Source organism: Aquila chrysaetos, chromosome Z, assembly GCF_900496995.4.
Source record: "Aquila chrysaetos chrysaetos chromosome Z, bAquChr1.4, whole genome shotgun sequence".
Lineage (NCBI taxonomy): Eukaryota > Metazoa > Chordata > Aves > Accipitriformes > Accipitridae > Aquila > Aquila chrysaetos.
In genome coordinates this window covers 37,661,485-37,683,443 of record NC_044030.1, presented here as the reverse complement: position 1 = coordinate 37,683,443, position 21,959 = coordinate 37,661,485, and the positions used below count along the sequence as shown (strand labels likewise).

Below are 21,959 nucleotides of genomic sequence, written 5' to 3'. Positions count from 1 at the left end.
CTTAGTCCAGTTAGGGATCAGTTGTCTCACTGACTGATTACATGTGCATTGGTGTGAATGTTGCAGCAGAAACACCATTGGTTTGTCCTTATTTCGCCCCCCTCAGTTTAACAGGCATGATTATCAAATGGGAAAACTCCGGAAAGTTTATCTTGGTAATGTCTTAAGTTTACCAAGCCTATAGCAACGTTTTAGACAATTACTTCCTGAACACACTACAACTCCCTGAATTCTAAACACCAGCACACAGTCCTATTAAATCTATCCAGCCCTGGTAAGGTCTGATGACTCAGGACTTTTTTTTTTTTTTTTTTTTTTTTTTTCCATTACTTGGAGAATGCAGGGCTAAGGGAAGAAAGACAAAGGACTAGGACAGGAACCAGGAATGGAAGACAAAAAGGGAGCTCTCTATCTCAAACAAAAATGCTCACAGTATTGCCATCAATCTACAGGATGAAAAAAAAATTCCAGAAACTCAGTATTTGCCTGGGTATTTACTACTTCACCACTCTGCTTTGCACCTATAATCTATACGTAATCTGGTTCTCATAGCCTCCACAGGGTGCCTATCTTGTGATCTCAGCACATGCTACTTCTTTTATCTCAGGGAAACCTGTCCTCCCAAAGGACTGACCCATCAGTGCTTGAGCCCACTCCCCTCCAACTTCTTCCTCCTGCACGTATGCACACATGCACACACACAAAAGGACATTAAAGAGAGCTCCTGCTCCTTTTGCAGCTACCAATTTAAAACCAAAGTCCTCTATTCGGCAGCTACCACTCTGAAGATTCAAATAAAAATGGTTAAAGCCAAGTAATAGAGCATACACGCCTCTTGCTTGCTCCCAGGGTATAATCAATTGCTATGTATAGATACCTCTTAAAAGGGGAGAGGAGCCTGGCTAACACAGATGACCTTCACTCCCTTGTTCTGTAAGCCTAAATTCCCACCTGTTCATCCCCAAGGCTGGAGGTATTCACCTAGGACCTCCTGCAAGGGTCCTTATTCAATACTTGCAAAGGAATCATTTATTTATGTTTTGTTAAGCAAACAGGAGTAGTGTTGTAGCACTTTTCCTCTATTGTCTCAACTTACTCTTCAGGAGGATTACTCCAAATTCAAATATTCCACTCATTCAATGCAAGTAGATTCGGCAAAAGCAGCACCACACATTAAAGCAACAAAAAGACACTTGACCTGGCTTTGATTTTAAACTCCAAGGCACACGGCAAATCCGATGTTTGAATAAACTAGAGATGCTATCCTCCCAAACTGTTTTTCAGTTAGGAAGTAGAGTCCTTTTCAGAAGCATGTTTTTTTCAACAGCAATGATGCTTTTTAATTACACTTCTATTTTTCTTCTCCCCATCAGAGCCCAAAGACTGCTGCTCCACCATCAATATTAGTGTATTCAGAATGAAGCTCCAATTAACATTAAAGCACATTTAATATTTTTTCCTACGAAGGTGTGATCCTTGAAGACAAATCATACAGGTTGATTCTTCTTAGCAGTGTCGTATCAAATCATAGATCTACCACTTCTGCCTCCCTCTCCAGAAAAATAAGAGGTAAATACAGATGACACCCACACAGCTGTTCTATTTCTCAAACAGGAAAAAAAGATGAAACAAGAACTGCAACAGGAAAAGCATAAAAGGTTTACAAGAGAAAACTATACACTGCAGTGATTTATACAAAAAGACATTCCTAGAATTCTCCTTTAAATCAGTTTTGTTCTAATATGCCATTACTATAGTACTTGGGCATCCTTAAAACAAATTCTTAAGTTTTTTAATAGTGCAGTAAGATTTGGAAAGTTTTCCCAATGTATTAATCAGTGACCAAACTACAGTCAGATTAAGTATGTGCTCAAAGTCACAAAACAGAAATAGAAAAATAGACTTCCTGACTTCCCGCTGAGAATTTAATACCTCTCCCTTCCCCAGTCCACCCCAAGAATCTCCTGACAAACATTGTTTAAGACAAGTCTTCCTTATTTTGCACATTCAACAGGACTTAAACCACTGGCCGCATGGGCATATCAATTTCAGATGAGATAAATTTCCCTAACCAGGGCAAAAAGGAAAAATCAGGCTCCATATAACACAGCAGAGCCCTACCAACCCAATTCTAAAGAAAAGAAAAAGAACAAAAAAGCAAAATATCCAGACAATACTGCTATACAGGTAACCATTTCGACAAATATTGTTAGTTATACAGAAAACCTTATTATTTTTATGTATTTTAAAATACCTGTTACATCATCATCTGAAGCATTTAATCATGGTTCATTCTGCCTAAAGCACCCACATATAGGTGTGCTTTCCAAAACCTTTTTTTTTTAAAGAAAATTGTTTGAAGAAATCTATTGTAAAAGAAAAAAAAAACATTAAAAAGTTATCATCACATTCATCAACAAATATCAGTAGAAATAATAATAATAAAAAAATCTGACACCATCTTTGTGGTGTCAAAGAAGTGGCAGATGTACTAAGAAGGAATAAGCATTCACATAATGCTAAACTCAATATCAATTTCATAGTTTTTCCTGGGAGACATCTCCACATTATTTCCGAATACACTTCAGCAAATAATGTGCGTCTATTAAAAATTACATCCACATATCAAAAACTAACTTTCACCCTATTAGCTAGGCTCTCCAAGGGACTAGGATGACTCCCGATGCTGTCTAATATAAGCAGTAAAATCCCTGTGTACTACTTGCCTAGCCAACCATCAGAGGAAAAACGTTTGCAAATGCACAGTATGTTCTCTGCTTATAAGTTACCTTTGTCAAAAGAGGAAGCTGCCTGTGATATAATTCTTAATGTTTAAGAGAAAATTATATTAAAGTCATATGTAATAAAAGCAAAAAATGTCTTTCAGTGAGATAAAGATACATACATATATGAAAGATAGCTTCAAAATACCTCTAAATTTTCAGCAACATCCTCATTTCATAGCATACATGAAATTTGGGATTTGCATATGAGAAATTCATACTGAAAGGTTCTTGTATTTTAAGAGTGACAGCAAAAACATATGATGCTATCATTACTCAAAACTGTTGAGAGAGAAGATCATATTTCTTTCTATACTGTACAAAACAGGGTGGACCAATGTAAGTGAAGTGATTAGATCATGGTTTAACTACAGTTATTATCAGCACACAGGAAATCTTACTTTAAATAATGATTTTTATCTGTTTTATCCTGTACTTTTTTGTTTTCAAAAAATACTCATCCTCAATGTTTGGTACAAACGCATTTAAATGGTTACTTACAAATAAATCCTGTCTTTACACTCATATTAGTAATTTTTGTCTGAGTTAGATTCACTAAATCTGTATAAAAGTATGGAAATACATCTAGTTGTATTAAGTATACACACACAAATGATCTATCCAAATGTACTTTTTCATAACAAAAAATTTAAATATCTGAATTATGCACTGAAAAATGGAGGGAGGATCAAAGAGAGGTAAGTTATTTTTAAGCTTGTCTCACTTAACTACTCAGATAAAACAAGGTAGACAAGTTGACTTAGATATTTATTATTCTAGAACAGTTTCTTAAGCAAAACAAGAATCTATGGTGAGTGTATCGTGCACAATTCTGGTGGTTTCCACTGATTGCCTTACCAGGAACTATTAAGTGCAAAATCATACAGATGTGTATGAGGCAGTATTTTTAAAAAAAAACACCAAAACACTTTCCAAAATCCTGTGTACCTGCACCTTTTTTATCTCTAAACACCACTTAAAAATCTTTCCTGCACTTCTTAAATTAGTAGATCTCATCTGCTCAGCACTGCTTTATTTAAAGAGAGAAAAAAAAAAAAGGGAAAGCTTTTCAGATTTATCAGCTAGCTATCAGCTTCCAACCTGTGATGAAAGAACTTCAACTGAGAGCATATTTGTTCTGCTCATCCTATGTATGTTAAAATTCTAACTGATGAGGACAAAAAGCTGTCTCACATACTCTAACTCAACTAAAACCAGCTGAAAAATATAAGCACAAAGAGTCATTCTAGTGTAAAAATCTAAATTTTATAAATATTTATATCACATTCCAGCAAGTCACACTGCAACACTTGAGTTAAGACTGCAGAGATATTTCTCCTAATTCCATCTATAACTTAAAGAGCAAAAGCCCTAACTTCATTACAATTTGTAATGGGATGACTAATGTAACTTGGCTAAAAGTTCTGAAATAGTTGTAATATATTTCAGCCCTAGTGATAATCAAATACGATCTCAAATAAAGTAAAAGATATGTATTTAATTAAAAAATACTAATGCACTGACATTCACCTAAACTCATAGAAAACTGATACTAAAAGCTTCACGAGTTGCAACATGTTGTTCAGAATACACAGGAATTTTACAATCACATTCTTTTTTGTATTCTAGTTCAGTTCAAATTCGGAAGCTGGAAAGGCTTGAGTTAAAATTGCAGTAACTAGCCATTTCAAATATAGTCTCATTTCAGTTTATGTTTAACAACTTTCCAAAAACTGTAGTATATGAATCATGTGTAAGTGTTAGGAAGCAGGACAGTTTGCTACTTCATCCGCAGGGAATGATTTGTCTAGAGCTGCAAGATACATGCCTCTACGTGAGGCAGTTAGAGTCAATTTTCCTGTCTCCCCAGCCCCCTCAGTTGTAAAAGCCCCTGGACAATACATCCTTCTCCAAGTAGCACGGAAAGACTAGGCATGGACAAAAGCATAACCACAGCACAAATGAGCATGTGTGCCATAAAAGGTAGTCAGAGGGACAGGGTCTGTCCCTGTGTGTAGTCAAGAAGTACGTAATGGAAGAATATGATGAGGAAACAGCACTGGGGTCCCACTCAGGAAGGTCTAGAACCTGAACTGGTGGAAAAAGGAATGGTAGGTCAAGGAAGAGCAATAAAGACCACAGGGCCTTATATGGAGTTAGCAACCTAATGCAGCAAGGGTATTACATGCTGCAAGCAGATAAAGATAGATGAACTTGACACACAAGGCGAGGAGGAAGCAGAGACATGTTCTTTTGCAGAAACGTGGTGTGCTCTTTGTGCTGCTGAAGGAGGCATATGAAGCTTATGTCTCCTTCTGGCTTACTTCTAAGACCCTTGTCCTTATCCTTTATTAGCAAATAGTATTTGTTTCTATGTCCTTCTGAAAGGCAAAGCCAAAGAAAATCCCTTCTCCTGAAGAGAATTAATGAATTAAAAATACATTGATTGAATCCTTCCTTATGATAGCGCCAGTTGTTTTAACACACAAAAAGCAATCTGCATGTTTGGGGGCATTTTTAATGCCGCATTTAATGAAGATGTATATTCTGAGAAGGAAAGAAAAAACAACTCCAAAAAGAGTTTTTCAACAGAAAAAGATAAAAACAGGTGGGCTATTAACACGCAAAACTTCAGCTATCTGTGCACCTTTTCTTCAAAAACCTCCTTCAATTCTCTGCATAATCAAACTTACATCGTCTGCATCAGAAACACCCAACAATGAACTTCGGAGAGATACACAGTACAAAACACCTTCATAACATTGCAAAAGCAATGATTCCTAGCTGATTGAACAGCTGGAACACAGTGCCTAATTCTATTGCTTGTTGTCTAATAGCAGAAATAGAAATCTTGATCTTAGGTAGTACTCAAGTATCTTCTACCTCTTGTAGGAAAAGCACAAAACAAGCAAAAACACTCCTCCAACATTTTACAAACTCTTCTTTGCTCCCACCTTGCCTTTTCCTCAATTTAAAATAACCTTAAAACATTAAAATAGATGTTTAAAACTAATTCCGAGTTGCACAGCTGGCTGAGAAAACAGGACTAAAGAAGTATATCTTAAAGGAATTGGAAAGAGTTGGGAACAGAACAATCACCAAGACAGAAATGGATTTCAGGATCAGATTACATCATCAACTTTACTGACCCTTACCAGTGACAGAAAAGCCTTCCCTCAAATGAAAGCAGAACCTCAGTTTTCCTTTGAAAAACAATCATCTTCTAAGCCTCATGCTGAAATTCAAAGTTTTAAAGTTACATCTCTGTATATGTGTACAAATCTATATACATGCATACTGAACTCACAGGAGTTCGCCTGGATTTGCAGCAAGTCTGAAATAACTTGAGTTTACATGCTGAAAGATGTAAACTGAATTGTGCATCTCAACATATGGTTATCCCAAGACATGCTATCCACATAAAGAGACTCATGCGCTGCAGATGATGAGCTCCACACTATGGCCCTCCCCATAGAAGTAGGTATAACATCACGTCTCTAAAAATAAATCCTCACAAACGGAGCTTGCACTGTTTCTCCACCTTTCCTAGCCCTGCTGCACCCAAATGGGAAGGAAGTGACAGACACCAAAGGAGGTGAAACATCTCCAAAGGAAGATCACCCGGTGAGCACCAAACCAGAAGAGGAAGTACAAGTGTCCATGTTGTGATGCTCTGGCTCCAGATGGCTCTGGAGCACGGATTTTCTTTCTTTGTTTAAGCAGGTGGGTTAAAACAAGACTCTTAGCATAGTTGAATAGAACAAGGTCAGCAGCAGCTGACAGCGCCAAAAGCAAGGAGGAGGGCGAGATGGTTACTAGGAGAGCAGCATGAGATGAGCAAGAGCGCTGAAGCCACGCTTTCCAAAACAGAAAACGTCGATACAACTTCTGTGTCCTTCTCTAAACCCGGCATGCAACCACGTAACAGGTGTGGGAAGCAGCACGACTGTAGCAGTTTGCCGCTAAACTTCATTTTCTCCCGTTCAAGTGGCCAACAGATGCCACCTCAGAGAGGCGTACCTGGCACACGCAGCACGTACCCTGAGGTACTCTGAAAAAGACGGGCCAAGAGAGACCAAGCCGCCCCACCTCTGCAGCTGCCATGCCGGCAGTTCCCAGCACCCTGCCACAAAGTCGCGGGCCGAGGTGCCGACGAGGAGGAGGAGGAGGAGGAGCCGCCGCTCCCTTCCCTTCCCTTCCCTTCCCTCGCCGCGGGGCAGCCCCCCCCTCCTCCCCCTCCCTGCCCCGCCGCGGCGGCCACCCCACAGTGCCGCGGCGGCGACCAAGGGTCACCCCGGGCCGGCGGCCCGGGCGCTGCCAGAGCTGGGACAGCGGCAGAGGGCCGCCCCGCCGCTGCCGCCTTCCGCTCGTTACCTTTGTGCTCGTCATCCAGGTACCGGACCCGCAGCTCCTCCTCTTCCTTCGCCTCGGAGCCGTAGCTCCTCCCGGCCGAGAGGAGAGCGGCAGCGGCAGCGGCGGCGGCGGCGCCTCGCGGCACCGGCGCCCGGCGGCCGGGCCGACCGAGGGAGGAGGTCGCGGCGACCGCGGCTGCCAGCCTGACTCGGCCTTGCAGGAGGCCCAGGCCGCCCAGCGCCGCCGCCATGCTGCTGCCTGCGCCGCCTCAGCCTCTCGCGACCGCCGGCCCCGGTCCCGCCGCCCACGTGACCGGCTGCGGCACGCACGGGGCGCCGCCGGCCCCCTCCCCCTCCTCACCCCCCCCCCCCGGCGCCGCCGCCGAGGCGCGAGGACCGCGCGCGCTCAACTGCCCCCCGGCAGCCGTTGGGGCGTCGCCGGCCGCAGGCCGAGCCGACGGGAGCCCGCGGGGAGGGGGCGGCTGGGCACCGCGGCGCCTTGGCCTGGGCTGGCCTCGGCTGGCGGCGTCGAGCGGGTCGGCCCCAGCTCTGGCGGATGCCGATGAGGAGAAAAGACTTGTTAGCCAGAAGAGAGATGAGATTTTTCACCCACAGCTTGAAATACGCTGGTGTGTCGAGCAGTTTCTGATCGGTAAAAATTGCTGTTTAGTTTTATTGAGAATGCCTGATAGCGGTGGAAATTATGCAGCACATTTATATTTGTGGTGAGCTTACCTAGATCCCATCTTAAAGGCAACGTGCTCGGGCTTTGTTGCACTGTATGAGGTGGTCCCAGAAAGAATGCACATGAACTTTTCCGAAGCTCTTTTCAAGTATCACAACCGTGCCCAGGCCCAGTGGTGGCATCAGTGCTGACCAGAGCAGCTATGGTCAATAACTTAAACCAGGTAATGCTTGGTTCTGAGCACTGAGATAAAAGACTGCTTGCATTCGTTTCCCCTCTCACTCTACACCCACCCTCCTCTTTTTGGGCACTCAGAATTACCGTTGCTTTCAAAAAACCAAGGATCAAGTTAATATGACTTGATACTCGGAGCTGGATTTAGTTGTGTAAGCAACATGGCCATGGTGTTGACATGCGGAAACAGACTCCACAATCAGTGAGACTGTAAAGTAGGTATGTTTATTCAGCGCTGGGCAGCACGGGGGGTACTCCCACCAAAGTCGTGCGCGCCCGACTCGGCAGTTCGCTTCAAGTTTATACAGTCAAGTGTTACGTATTCACAATACGCCTATACATATGCATGACCTATCCCCGCTTCATATTAAAATTAGCTCCGAGAGGTCATTTCCATAGTCTGCTCTCAACTGCGCTTGCACAGTGCCTCTTTATGGTGGTCGTCTGGTGGTCGCAGAGATGAAGATAGATGACTCCTCTTCGTCACCGCTAGTAACCTCTTTTCTTGCGCAGGCTCAGTGATTTCTTGGTATTCACCCAAGCCGCAAGACCAGTCTTAGCTGGCTCTTGGGGCCAGCTCCTGCTTCTTATCAGGAACTGTCTCTACCTCATTGGCTGGTTCTTAGGACCAGCTCTTCTTATCAAGGACTGTCTCTACGTCAGCTAATTTCAACAATGTAAGCGCTAAACATCATCTTTCATCCCCCTTTATTATGTCCACTGAGATTCTTTTGACTCCCCTTGTCTCAGTCCCCCCTTTTCTAGAAAATATTAAATTCTTTTACTATATCTAATCCTAGTACTTCTAATACATTGTTTCCCTATCTAACATCCTCTCAAAGTATTTGTTGGTCTCGAGTTTTCGTCGTAACTGATTCTTTTTCCATTCACTGTAAGAGTCTCCTGTATTCCTACAGCACAAAAAGCCACATCGAACCACTATGTCAAGAACCACAGACAGGAGAATAATGATTATTATAGTGACAAAAAATTGCTTCAACCATGTCAAATTTGGCAACCAGGAGGTTAATTTTTCTAATATGTCTGTCAAGTGCCAAGAAGTGTCATCTTGGGAAACTTCATGTAGTATTCTAATCTTTTCCCATATCTCTTCAAGATCTGTTTCAATTCGTTGGTTTTGATTGATATAGGTACAGCAGGTTTGGTTTATAACTACACATAAGCCCTCTTCTTTTGCTAAAAGCATGTCCAATCCCATTCTATTTTGGAGTACTACTTTACTTAGGGATTGTATTTCCAGTTGCAGCCCTCGAATTGCATCAATTGTAGCATTTTCTGTAACCTCTAATGTAGCAGATATATTCACGATAGCTTTCTCCAACTCGCTTACCCCTAAAGAGGGGATTAGCCATCGGACAAAACTATGGTACCTAGTACCTCGAATAATTAGTGGGTTTTCAGTCCGTTTTACACGGAGCCAACGTGTTGTCAAAAACCCTCGGGGAGGCGAAGCTCCCTCGAATATGCTGATCTGATGTGCAAGGTACCCCCGAACACAGTGTCCCTTCCAGTTCTGGGGTAAACTCTTTCTGGCCCTGCCATCCCCACAGAGCCACCAGTATCCGGGCCCTGTGTTGCATCTTGGACCGAGATGTGTCTCCCTTCTGTCTTGTTCTTGCCCCTTCTTTTCTGGCCCCCTCTTTGGGTTCCGGATATAATAGAAACTGATAGTTAAGTTCAGTCCAAGACGTTCTAATTTTCCTTTATCAAAAGTTCCCAGATTTTCCACAAGGCTACAATTATCCATGTCTCCCCAAATATTATCAGTAATATTTAAGCAACGGCCAGTAATTAAGACCTCTTTAGGGTCAGGTACTTCCAGATCAAAGCTGGGTCCCTGCTGGGTATTTCCCTTTCCATAAAGGCATAATCCACTCCTGTCTGGCCCATCTTTAATAAGAGATGTCCAATTTGTGGTTGGGACTCCTAAAAAGGGGAGTTCCATGTTCCCCTGAGGAAGGGGATTACATACCTAACAATCTGATAAATTTAGTACTTTCGAGATACTCTCTGTCATATTTAAATAAGTATTTTGATCCCAAGCGTGCCCCTTGGGCAAGGTCCAACTCAGGAGCATGACAATCAATGTCTTACAAATTTGAGCTTCAAAGGTCCTTTTTCTTGTGAAGTCCATTGTCCTTTGGGTGCCTTCTTCACCCTAGTGTGATGGATCCAGGCGCTCTGTTCCTTGATCCTAATCGCGGTGAAGGAGGTAAGCAATACTTGAAATGGTCCTTCCAACTGCGGCTCCAGAGTTTTTTCTGTAAGAGACTTTATATACACATAATCTCCTGGTTGTATATTATGTACAGGCCCATCCAAACCTCTCCCTTGAGTCCCTACCACATGCTTCCTGATTTTATTAAGTTGCTTACCTAATGCTACCATGTAAGAAGTCATCATTTCATCCCCCGCTTGTACAGACACCCCTCTCTGTATCCCATAGGGTTGTCTATACAGAATTTCAAAGGGGCTCAGTCCTTCTTTCGCCCTTGGTCTTGTTTGTATACGCAGAAGGGCTAAAGGGAGAGACTGAGGCCATGTCAAATTTGCTTCTTGTCCTAATTTCACAATTTGCTGTTTGATTAAGTGGTTCATTTTTTCCACTTGACCACTTGACTGGGGGTGATATGGAGTATGAAGCTGCCAATCTATACCTAAATGGCGACTAATTTGTTGTACTATTTTTGAGACAAAATGTGGTCCTCTGTCAGAGGATATGGTTGCTGGAACCCCAAAACATGGTATTATCTCTTGTACCAGTATTTAAGTTACCTCCCAAGCTTTAGCTGTTCTTGTTGGGAATGCTTCTGGCCAACCTGAAAAGGTATCAGTTAATACCAATAAATATCAATACCCCCCTTTTCTTGGAAGTTCTGTAAAATCAATTTGCCATTGTTGTCCAGGCCCATTGCCTGTTCCAATCTGGCCCATTTCCGGCTTGGGGGTATTCTTAGGATTAGTCTGGAGGCAAAGACCACACTGTTGAGTCACCTGTCTCACTGTGGTGTATAAATTTCTAGCCACAATTTCTCTTATCAAATCATTATACAGACCCTCTGTTCCCCAATGTCTTTTCCTATGTTCCTCCCATATCAAATGCCACAGTAAGCAAGAGGGGACAATTAGCTTTCCCTGTGGGGTATGAGCCCACCCCTCTTCATTATATGACCCTTCTAAATCTGTAATGAGCTTCTGATCTTCCTTGGTGTATTCTGGCTTACCTTCTAGGGAGATCTATCTATCAGGAATTAAGGCTCCTTCTATTTTTACCTTTGTTTTGGCCACTTGTTTTGCCTCTCTGTCCGCCAGCTCATTCCCTTTTTCCAAATCTGAGCTCACTTTCTGGTGTGCCTTAATATGCATACTTGCCACTTTCTTAGGGAGCTGGACATCTTCCAGTAACTTCAGAATTTCTTCTGCGTGTTTGATATTTTTCCCTTGAGAGCTCAGTAGTCCTCTCTCCTTCCAAATTGCTCCATGTGCATGTACAACTCCAAAGGCATATTTTGAGTCTGTATAAATGTTCACAACTTTGCCCTGGGCAAACTCCAGGGCGTGGGTTAGAGCAATTATTTCTGGCTTCTCTGCAGAGGTGTTCATGGGCAAAGCCCCTGATTCTATTACCTCTTGGCTGGTGGTGATGGCATATCCCGCATGTCGATTACCATTTAGGACGTAACTGCTTCCGTCTGTGAACCAAGTTTCCCCGTTTTCCATGGGGCTGTCTTTCAGGTCTGGGCAACTGGCGTATGTTGCTTCGATGGTTTCCAAACAGTCATGATGTACCGGTTCTCCTGTGTTCCTGCTGAGAAAAGAAGCTGGGTTAACAATGTTAGTGACTACAATCTCCACATCATCCTGCTCTACCAATATAGCTTGATATCTCAGGAATCTTTGTGGAGAGAGCCAATGTCCACCTTTTGCTTCCAGTACTGTTGATACTGTGTGAGACACCAGAACAGTCATTTTCTGGCCCAGCCTAAACTGTCGGGCTTCCTGTATATTTAGTATCACAGCCGCAACCACCCGCAGGCATCCAGGCCAACCTTTCGCAGTCGTGTCTAACTGCTTAGAGAAGCAGGCAACTGCCTGTCGATATGGACCCAGGTTTTGTGTTAATATTCCCAGGGCAATGCCCTGCTTCTCATGGGAGTAAAGAAGAAACGGCTTACTCACATCTGGGAGTCCTAAGGCCGGGGCTGACATCAAAGCCTTTTTCAGTAGCTCAAAGGCTCGTTCGGTCTCCTTGTTCCACTCAAGGTGTTTCTGCTCAGTGGCTGTCAGCGCATACAGTGCAGTCCATAATTTAACAAGCAGTCCATAATTATAGATCTACAATCGGCACCACCCCGTCATTCCCAGAAAAGTCCGTAAATCTTTCACTGTCTGAGGTCTCTGAGTTTGGCATATTGCCTCTTTACGGGCCTGTCCCAAAGTTCTTTGTCCCGCACTAATTTCATAGCCCAAATAATTCACTTTGCGTTGCATTACCTGTGCCGCTTTCTTGGATACCCGGTACCCCTGGAGTGCCAGGAAATTCAACAGACTCACCGTTCACGTCATACAATCTTTCTCTGTTTTGGTGGTGATCAGGATATCATCCACATACTGCAACAGCTTCCCCTCCTCAGACGGGGTTTCCCAGGATTCTGAGTCTTTCGCAAGCTGATTGCCGAAAATGGTAGGACTATTCTTAAATCCTTGTGGCAACACCGTCCAAGTGAGCTGGGTCTTTCGACCACTCTTGGGGTTTTCCCATTCAAATGCAAATAATTTTTGGCTGGCTTCATGGAGAGGGAGGCAAAAGAAAGCATCCTTCAAATCTAAAGCAGTAAACCAAGTCAATTCAGGTGTTAATACAGTCAACAGGGTATATGGGTTCGCCACTACTGGGTAAAGATCTTCAGTTATCTTATTCACCGCCCGTAAGTCTTGGACCACCCGATATGACCCATCGGGCTTCCAAACAGGTAATATAGGGGTATTGAATTCAGACTTACACTCTTTTAGTAATCCCAACTGCAAAAATTTTTCTATCACCGGCTGGATTCCTTCTCTGTCTTCCTTCTTTAGGGGATATTGTTTAATTCTTACCGGCTTTCGGCCTTCCTTGATCCTAACTTCAACAGGTGGAGCACTTTTCGCTCTTCCAGGTGCATCAGTAGCCCATACCCCTGGGTACACTTGGTTTAAGATGTCCTCGTTAATGCTTCCTTCTAGGGGGAGACTGGTTAAGGTTAGGCTCAACATTTGAATATATTGCCGATCTTTTACCTCCAGAGTAATTTCTCCCTTTTCAAATACAATTTTTGCTGCCAATTGTTCTAACAAGTCCCTTCCCAAAAGTGTCTTTGGGGCGTTGGGCATATATAAAAATCTATGAATGCCCCACTGTTTTCCTAATTTATATTCTAAAGGCTTACAAAAATATGCCTTTTCACTTTGGCCAGTCGCTCCTTTCACCATGACATAATCATCTCCCAGGGGCATCAAAGCTTGATTCAGAACCGCGTATGTTTGTCCTGTATCTACCAAAAATTCTACCTCTTGTTGTGTTTTCCCTAGCTTAATTATAACCAGTGGATCCGCTAGGGTAGATTCCCCAGGTTCCTGTCAATCTCCCTTCACATGGGCTACTGTTCTTCCTGTTTGAGCCCTCTGATCCTCCTTGTTCCTTGGGCATTCCTTTTTCCAATGACCGAATTTCTTACACAAAGCACATTGATCCTTGCCCAGTCGGGACAAGTCTCATCTAGGCCCTCTTCCTCTTTCTTCCTGGATAACAGCCATTAATTTCCTTTGCCCTTGCCTATATCCTTCCTCTCTGTTACTAAATACTCTCCATGCTTCATCCAACAATGTTTCTAAATTCCTACTCTCTGTAGGCCGTAATTTCTGAAGTTTGCGCCTTATATCCCTTGTAGATTCACCCAAAACCAGGGAGACTAATTGTTGTATTCCTACCTCTGACCCAGGATCCAGCGGTGTGCTGCGGCGCATTACATCCCTCAATCGATCCAGGAATTCAGATGGAGACTTGGAAGGACTCTGTTTAACTGCATATAAAGCTGACCAATTTAGTTTTGGGGATTGCCCTCTCCATTCCTTTTGTAATCCACTCCTGATACCCCTGCAATCTTTCCATATGTGCAGATCTATTAACATCCCACTTTGGGTCTTGGAGAGGGAAATATTCCTTAATGTCCCCTCCTGTAATCTTATAGTGATCTTCAGCAAGGTTCCCTGCTGATTTTAAAATCAGCTGTTTCTCTGTCTCAGTCATATATTCCAATAATAGCTGTATATCCTTCCAATCAGGGTTATGCTGTTTTACAATAAATTGGAAATGTTTAGTTACACTTACCAGATCACTCCTATAATCTTTTGCAACCTTTTTCCATTCCCCTAGGTCAGCAGTAGAAAAGGGTACTTTGATTAACATCGTCCCACCATCCGGCCTCACCGCCTCTCGGAGAGGTGCTTGTAAAGCTGTTGAGGTAGTTTTCTTCCTAGTACGGGAAGATACAGGGCTGTTCGGGGGGGTCGGAGTTCTATCCGAGTCTGCATCCTGTTCCTGTGGTCGAGGGGGAGGCTTAAACAAATCAGTTAGATCTTGCTTTGGTGCCTGATGGATTTTATTTGCCTTAGTACATCTTTGTCCAATACTACATGCCGAACAGCACCGCCTCAGTTCACCTAAGCTTCTTGTTGTTTTCTTGCTCAAGTGCAGGCACCATGGGGTCCTGTGGGGGTACCATTCCACAGTCCCTTTGCCAGTCCGGATGATTTCAGAGGGTGAAAAACACATCTGCATACGAAACCTCATCCCATTTTCCTTCTCTCCTTAAAAACAGCATTAGTTGTAATAGAGTATTATAATCTATTGATCCATTAAGTGGCCACTTAGCATCACCTTCTAACTTATACAACGGCCACCATTGATTGCAGTATTTAATAAGGTTCTTTTTACTTTCCGTACCTCCGGTTCCAACAATATCTTTCCAGTGGGCAATTACACAACCCAAAGGACTCTTCCTCAATACTCCTCCTTGATTTTTTCCCATTTTAATACTCCTCCTAATGATTCTTAAGAGTGATTTTAGCTTCTCCTTTAATAAGCTTCCATGCAAATCATTTCTTACACTTCTTTATAGTCTTCCCCCAGTTTTCTTCCCACACATCCCAAATTTCTGGAATTAAATTTTCCGTTAGACACCAATCTCACTATTTCGGATTCTTAGTGAGTTCTCTCCCAATCATAGAAGTGTGCAATTTGGGGAAAACACTCAAGGCAGTCTGGTTTCCGTCTGCTAGATGTACAGTACTGCCTCATCCCACAAGATTACACTTCAACAAAACCCAAGCCAGATGCTAATTGCTAATTATTATATAGTCCAGTTGCAAGCCCACATACAAAGCAGGGAATCACCCCTATTAATACGTAAAGACATTCACACATTAACAAACATACATACACCTATAAATTTCAACATATCATTTCCACACACCCACACAAAATCTTTATCATAAACTTCCAAACATTCACATCATACAATCATCGCTCCAGTTGACAACCATTCAGCAGCTGCAAAAATAAACCAAGCGCAATTGCGAGGGGGTCTGCTTACCCCATAAACCAAGCGCAATTGCGAGGGGGTGCGCTTACCCTTCTCCTGCCTCTTATATACCAGTCTTCGACAGGTCCGTCCTGGCTCCCGATACCGGGAAACAGCGGTCACCCCGGATTGGCTCGATCTACCTCGAAGATCGCTAGCGGCCGCTCTATCGGTCAGCAAATCCCCCTTTTTTACCATACAGGGTACCCTCCTCCCATACGGGGACTACGCTGCACGCCAGACGTCTCTGTGCAATTTACCAGCTGCCCCGGCCCGTACGATTTACAGGCTCCCTCTGAGACACATACCGTTTGGTCCGCGGCTTCAGGAGGTCGTTGTCTCCTCCCGCGGTGAGCTGCTGGCAGCGGAGGCTCCTCCGAGGAAAGTGCTCAGGGCGCGCCAAGGGGCGTCCGCTCCGCAGTCAGTCCTGCAGCCGAGCAGAGAGTCTCCTGCCTGGCTTGCCAAACTGACGTGCGGAAACAGACTCCACAATCAGTGAGATTGTAAAGTAGGTATGTTCATTCAGCGCTGGGCAGCACGGGGGGTACTCCCACCAAAGTTGTGCGCACCCGACTCGGCAGTTCGCTTCAAGTTTATACAGTCAAGTGTTACGTATTCACAATATGCCTGTACATATGCATGACCTATCCCCGCTTCATATTAAAATTAGCTCCGAGAGGTCATTTCCATAGTCTGCTCTCAACTGCGCTTGCACAGTGCCTCTTTATGGTGGTCGTCTGGTGGTCGCAGAGATGAAGATAGATGACTCCTCTTCGTCACCGCTAGTAACCACTTTTCTTGCGCAGGCTCAGTGATTTCTTGGTATTCACCCAAGCCGCAAGACCAGTCTTAGCTGGCTCTTGGGGCCAGCTCCTGCTTCTTATCAGGAACTGTCTCTACCTCATTGGCTGGTTCTTAGGACCAGCTCTTCTTATCAAGGACTGTCTCTACGTCAGCTAATTTCAACAATGTAAGCGCTAAACATCATCTTTCATCCCCCTTTATTATGTCCACTGAGATTCTTTTGACTCCCCTTGTCTCAGTGTCTGCTTCCCCTCCATGCACACTGGCAGGTGTACCAGCATGAAGGGAGTCAAAGGATATAAGCGGTAAGGGTGGAGGTGGGATATAGTTGCCATCTTTAGTCGCAAATTCACATGTTACAAGACCACTATGACCTGTTTCAAAAGAACAGTAGAATTCCATCAATCCATGTGTCAATATCATGAGATTTATTTGGGCCCGAGTATATGTATATATTAGATATAAGTAAAGCCGTTCACTCGACTTCTTACACGGGGCTTGGGAAAGGTTGCTATAGCTGCAGTTAATCCAGGACAGTAATGAGGTACCTAAAGCTATGAAGTTTGTCTTTTTCAAGTTTTTTTACTTCAAAGAATTAGGCCTTGAGAATTGAAAACATGCATTAGAGCCACCTCCTGTCCTTTACAAAACTCAGTGTTACTTAATCAGAGGGATAAAGCTGTACCGCTTCCCAACAGAGGCTCAGATGGAGTCATTCTGGTTGTCGTTTGGGAAAACTAGCTAGTGCATTCCTCTCCTTCATGCGGCTGCTCAGTAGCACTTCTACTGCCTTCCTTCTGGAGAAATGAAAATCTAAAAATAATGTCCTATTTGTTCTTGTAGAGCACCATGAAGGGCAAACATGGGGGGGAGGAACAGGCAGACTATCGCCTTGCATTTATTATGTTTTACTATTTAAACAGGACTGTAGCTTGTGATTAACAGCCTGTTCCAGTAGTGCCCGCAGTATGCTAAAGACTTTTCCAGCAGAAGGGAATAAAGAATGCCTGTCATGGAAATTTCATTCACAGTTGAGGAACATTTTATTTTATGAGAAGGAATTTTGAAAGATCATACCCAATAATGTCAAAAGAAACAGAGAGACAGCACTATTCTAAAAGACAGAGGATAGGGTAAAAAGATATTAAAAGCAGAACCAGATTCACTACAGTACCATAATGTTGCTTTGAAGCTGAAGGCAAACATGGTGTCCCTGTACAGCTGTCATTTGCAATGGTTCCCAGACTGAAGGTCTAGCGAACACTTTCCTGAGCAGAGGTCAGTGTATGGAATCAAGCCCAGTAGCCTCCTATCTGCTGTACAAACACCTGCAATCATGGTTAAAGCCGAAAGAATTTTAGAAGTACAATTTTCTTTTACACCGTCACTGTTTGATTTTACTTTCTTAGCATAAGAAGTGAAAACAAAATTTAATTTCTATTCACTTTTTCTGCAGTTTTCCACATCTACATTGCTAAGGCATGTTTACACCTAGAGAAAGTTTTATTCCAATGACCTCTTTAGTGTTTTTTGAAAACAGAATGGTCATGAAGAGTGGTAATGTAGCTATCATTGTAACATAAGAAAGTTAAAGCTCTTGAAGATTTTCTGCAGTGTACGGAGTAAACGTTTTTTAAAAAATGAAATTTTTAATATTTGGCAACAAGAGACATAAAGATGCCTGCTGTAGTGGGTCTTTCTGTTCTTTGAACTGGGTCTCTCTGTATTAATGCCTAAAACTGCACAATACTCATATAAGTGTATTCTTTTTTGGTAATTTAATACTACAGTGCATTTTGTAATGCTGTATATTCAGTTCCTCCCATTGCACTGACATTCAAGCATGAATCAGGACTCTTGGATGAAAGCAAAGTTTTCCATATTCTCTTGTTCCCTGTTTTTTTTCACTGTGGTTTAGTTCTAACACCACAGCTTTAAAGTCAAAGTAGTACATGGAAAGCACATTTAGTTACAGAGGGAAAGTATATTGACATGCAGGTTATTATTTAAACATATATCCTAATAAGAAAAAAAAAATGGAGCAACTGGAACAAAACTGTTAAGTAACTACCTAAATAGCATATGACATTGCTTGGTAACCTGATAGCTGCTGCACACAGAAATCCAAATATTGATACTTGGTGATGGGTAAAATAAATTGATTTAGCACAACTGTATAAATCTTGACTCAGCCTCCTGTACGCCCAGAAAAGCAATGTTAGCGTGAATGAAAATAGAACCAGTGTAGCTGGAGAATAGCTGAGAAATTCTCTGCACTCAGCTGTTACTTTTAATATGGTCACTCAATCATAATCTAATCTAAGGGAAAAAAACTTGAAGGCCCTTCACACTAATTAATTTTACATTTGGAATTACCCTGTAAAGCCCATTCACATCAGGTTGCAGGTTCTCAGAGTGTACAGGACTGAGACTGAAAAGGGAAATGTGCAGCCCCTTTTTTAGCTTTGTTCATGGCTTTTGTTTGAAAATACAGTCTGAAGGGAGGGGATGTTGGGGTGGGGGGCAGTCTTTTTTCTTTTTCTGTGTTTTTGATGCAGTACTGTTGCAACTTAGGCACACACAGTGTGTAGGGTGCAGAAATTGGGAGGCTGTCTGCATGGTTAGTGGAGAGAAGTTTCTTCAGAATGTTATTAAACATGCTTCAGTGCAGGGCACCTGCCATGGTTCACTTTCTAAAGGAACAATCTCACTCTTAATTAAGTATAATGGAGGAGTGTGGCCTCTAAACTTAAGACTTAAATTAGGTACCTAAAATCAAGGAGTGTGAAAGTACTTGTGTATGTTCAGTTAGGCATCTAGTATTATTAAAAATACTAATAAAACATTTGAAATGAGACAGAAAAATAATTGCACGTGTATTTATACTAATATGCGACTTTACAGCTAACAATGAAAAGGTGCAGACAGTATGTACAATGTAGCAGGATTAAGGACGTGAAGGAATCTCACATAGCTCTAAGTTGCTTTGATTTTCTTACATGGTGCATGTAGATGAGGTGTAACAAATAGTTTCATTTTCCCTGGATGAGCCATCAGTGGCAGTGCATAACGTAAGTGAAAAGGGAACATGTTTTAGGGGAAAAATAGAGCAACCAATTTTGGCTTTTTGAGCTAAATCCTTTGTCTTTCTTGCAAGTTGGAAATTAATTGTCTCTGTAAAGTGTCTGTTGATATTTGAGAGTGACATCCATTAGCTACCTGTTGTCTAAGTTAGTTTATAAAGGTTGTTTCAATTTCACAGCACTCGCCAGGAGCTTTTGTCTCTTCCGATTTTCACATATTTGCTTTTTATTAATAGCAGAATTTTACTGATTATTAGGTTATCCAGTTAGCACACTTGCATTTCCAATCTTGATTTTTAACTTTTTTAAATCCTTTTTGATCTTCTTGTAACACTGATAATGCTGAAGTCCTGCATTGTTATGTATTATTAATAAGCACGTAGCACACACAGCATGTTCCCTTTCTGGCACCATGCCTGTTCAATATGTTTTGCAGGCAGCTGTTTCCTTGGATTGTCTATTTTCTCTCTGCGCAGTGCAGCTTTGAGATTATAATGCTAAGATATATGATGTTTTTACAGCTTATTTTTTCTCTTCAGAAATTATTCTTATGAAACTCAATCTACTTGGGTATGCTTGCAAGTTTTCTTACATGGCACTTGTTATCTGGTTCCAACACGTATTGTTGAAAAATGTACTTATGTGTCACTCATGCCTTGGAGCACAGGACAGATTTTGTCTTTACGTTCATGTCAACCCCATTTATTTGTGCGTGTATTGCATCTTGAAAATGGAGACAACTGCATTGGATTGATTTAGTGGACAAGCGCCTGGCATATGTGAGCCAATTACACAAGGGACTGCTTAAAATCCTACTTCCCAAACACAGGAGGTAGAAACAACCAAATTGTCTGCCCATTCTCTGCAGATCACAAACAAGGCAGAATGCTAAAACAATTACAGGAACATAAACGTGCTGAGCAAGCAAGGCCTCTTGCATAGGTGAATTGGCAATAGTTGCCACAGAGCTGTAACCATGTAATATTGGAAAATCAGAGCCTAAAGAAGGCCTTTGGTACTTCTAACAGGAACTGTGCAGGTATTTAGTCAAGAAAATATATAGAATGTTTTCATTTGGGGCAGGGCACACAGTTTATCCCAAACGGGCATGAAATAAAGCTATGTATTTCTATAGGGGTCGATGTAAGCAAAGATAATGGAAATAGAGAATTGACCAACAGGGGAGGCTCCTAAAAATTGAGATACTTGTATCTAATTACAACTCCAAGCCTGTGAATGCTGATATGTCTCCTTTTGCCAAAGCTTTTAAAAAGCTTTCTTGTGTTTTTAAAGTAGCTCAGCAAAACAGACATTCACTGACTCAGGTAAATTAGTATGCATTCAGGTAAATTAGTATGCATTCAGGCAAACTGCAACCAAACTGCAACATCATTGAATACTTTTCTTACAGTGAGTGTATCCTGTTCAGCTATTTATAGATATTGTTAAAATTATTTATAGTCTTCATGATCAGGGTTCTAGACAAGCCTTTGTATGAAGCAATACTCCTCTCCCCTTCCATCTCTGTATCCTTTTGCAGAACTCCAGAGCCAACATTATTGTTAACTGTGTCTTAGAGGATCTTTGCTTTGGCAACTAACAAGGCAAGTGCTCATGTAGTATAGGGGGGTCAGTGAAAGCTGCACAAAAAGCAGAGAAACCAGGCAGAACACTACTGATGTAACTGGCATTTGATTTAAGCTAGTTGATATGAAATTCTAGTAGAAAATGGATTTCCCAATTTTATCAGAGTGCCTTTATGTGTGGTAAAAAGCTATCTGGTCTTCTGCTAAGGAGGCAGCAAAACAATCCTGTCAAATTTATGCTATCTAGAAGAATGAAATAGAGCTAGGTATTAGCCTAGAGAAGGAAGCATTTTGGAACAAAGAATTACTAACTTAATAAAAGCAATATCTAAATGCAGAGAGTAGGGTTTCTGTCCAAACAAGCATTTGGTGAAATAAAGTTGCAATTCATCTGAATAACATTTTGTTTAAAAGTTTTTTAATTAAAGTAATAAAGGGCATATCTGTAGAACTCTCAATGAAACAAATTAAAAATTACTGTCATCATTACAATCAGGAGATGAAAAATATTTTAATGCTTCTGTCCCAATGTAATGTGATTTCTAGTGAAAAGAACTTACCAAGAAACTCTGCACTGTTTAAAGGCAATAGTTTGTCATGATATCCAGGTGTCTACTAGGAGCTAGGAGAAACCTGGTCTTTTATGCTCAAGCTATAAAAAGTTATAGAAAAATCAACAGCACTTCATAGACTGTTTTTATCAGATGTAATTCTTTATTACTGTTCACAAGCCAAGAGTTGTGTATTACATGTCTGAATGGCATTAATTACAATGCCTTCTGTTCAGCTAAT

At 42.0% G+C, this 21,959-nt stretch overlaps 2 protein-coding genes across 5 annotated transcripts in view; one reads left to right on the top strand and one right to left on the bottom strand.

The window, feature by feature from the left end:
* The window catches only part of AUH (AU RNA binding methylglutaconyl-CoA hydratase), a 122,093-nt gene extending 114,632 nt beyond the window's left edge, over positions 1–7,461 (bottom strand). The window contains exon 1 of one of the 2 annotated variants that reach the window (XM_030003796.2): positions 7,158–7,461. In XM_030003796.2, the coding sequence (XP_029859656.1) occupies positions 7,158–7,386 (229 nt within the window). In that variant the 5' untranslated portion in view covers positions 7,387–7,461. Of the gene's footprint in view, positions 1–6,803; positions 6,953–7,157 lie in introns of those variants that run through there. The other variant, XM_030003797.1, reaches the window with a different exon arrangement.
* A 114-nt stretch (positions 7,462–7,575) lies between these two features.
* Positions 7,576–21,959, top strand: part of LOC115337374 — a 32,189-nt gene continuing 17,805 nt past the window's right edge. For 2 of the 3 annotated variants that reach the window (XM_030005630.2, XM_030005626.2), the window contains exon 1: positions 7,576–7,764. The gene's annotated coding sequence lies outside the window, so the exon portion shown is untranslated. Of the gene's footprint in view, positions 7,788–21,959 lie in introns of all 3 variants that reach the window. The other variant, XM_030005629.2, reaches the window with a different exon arrangement.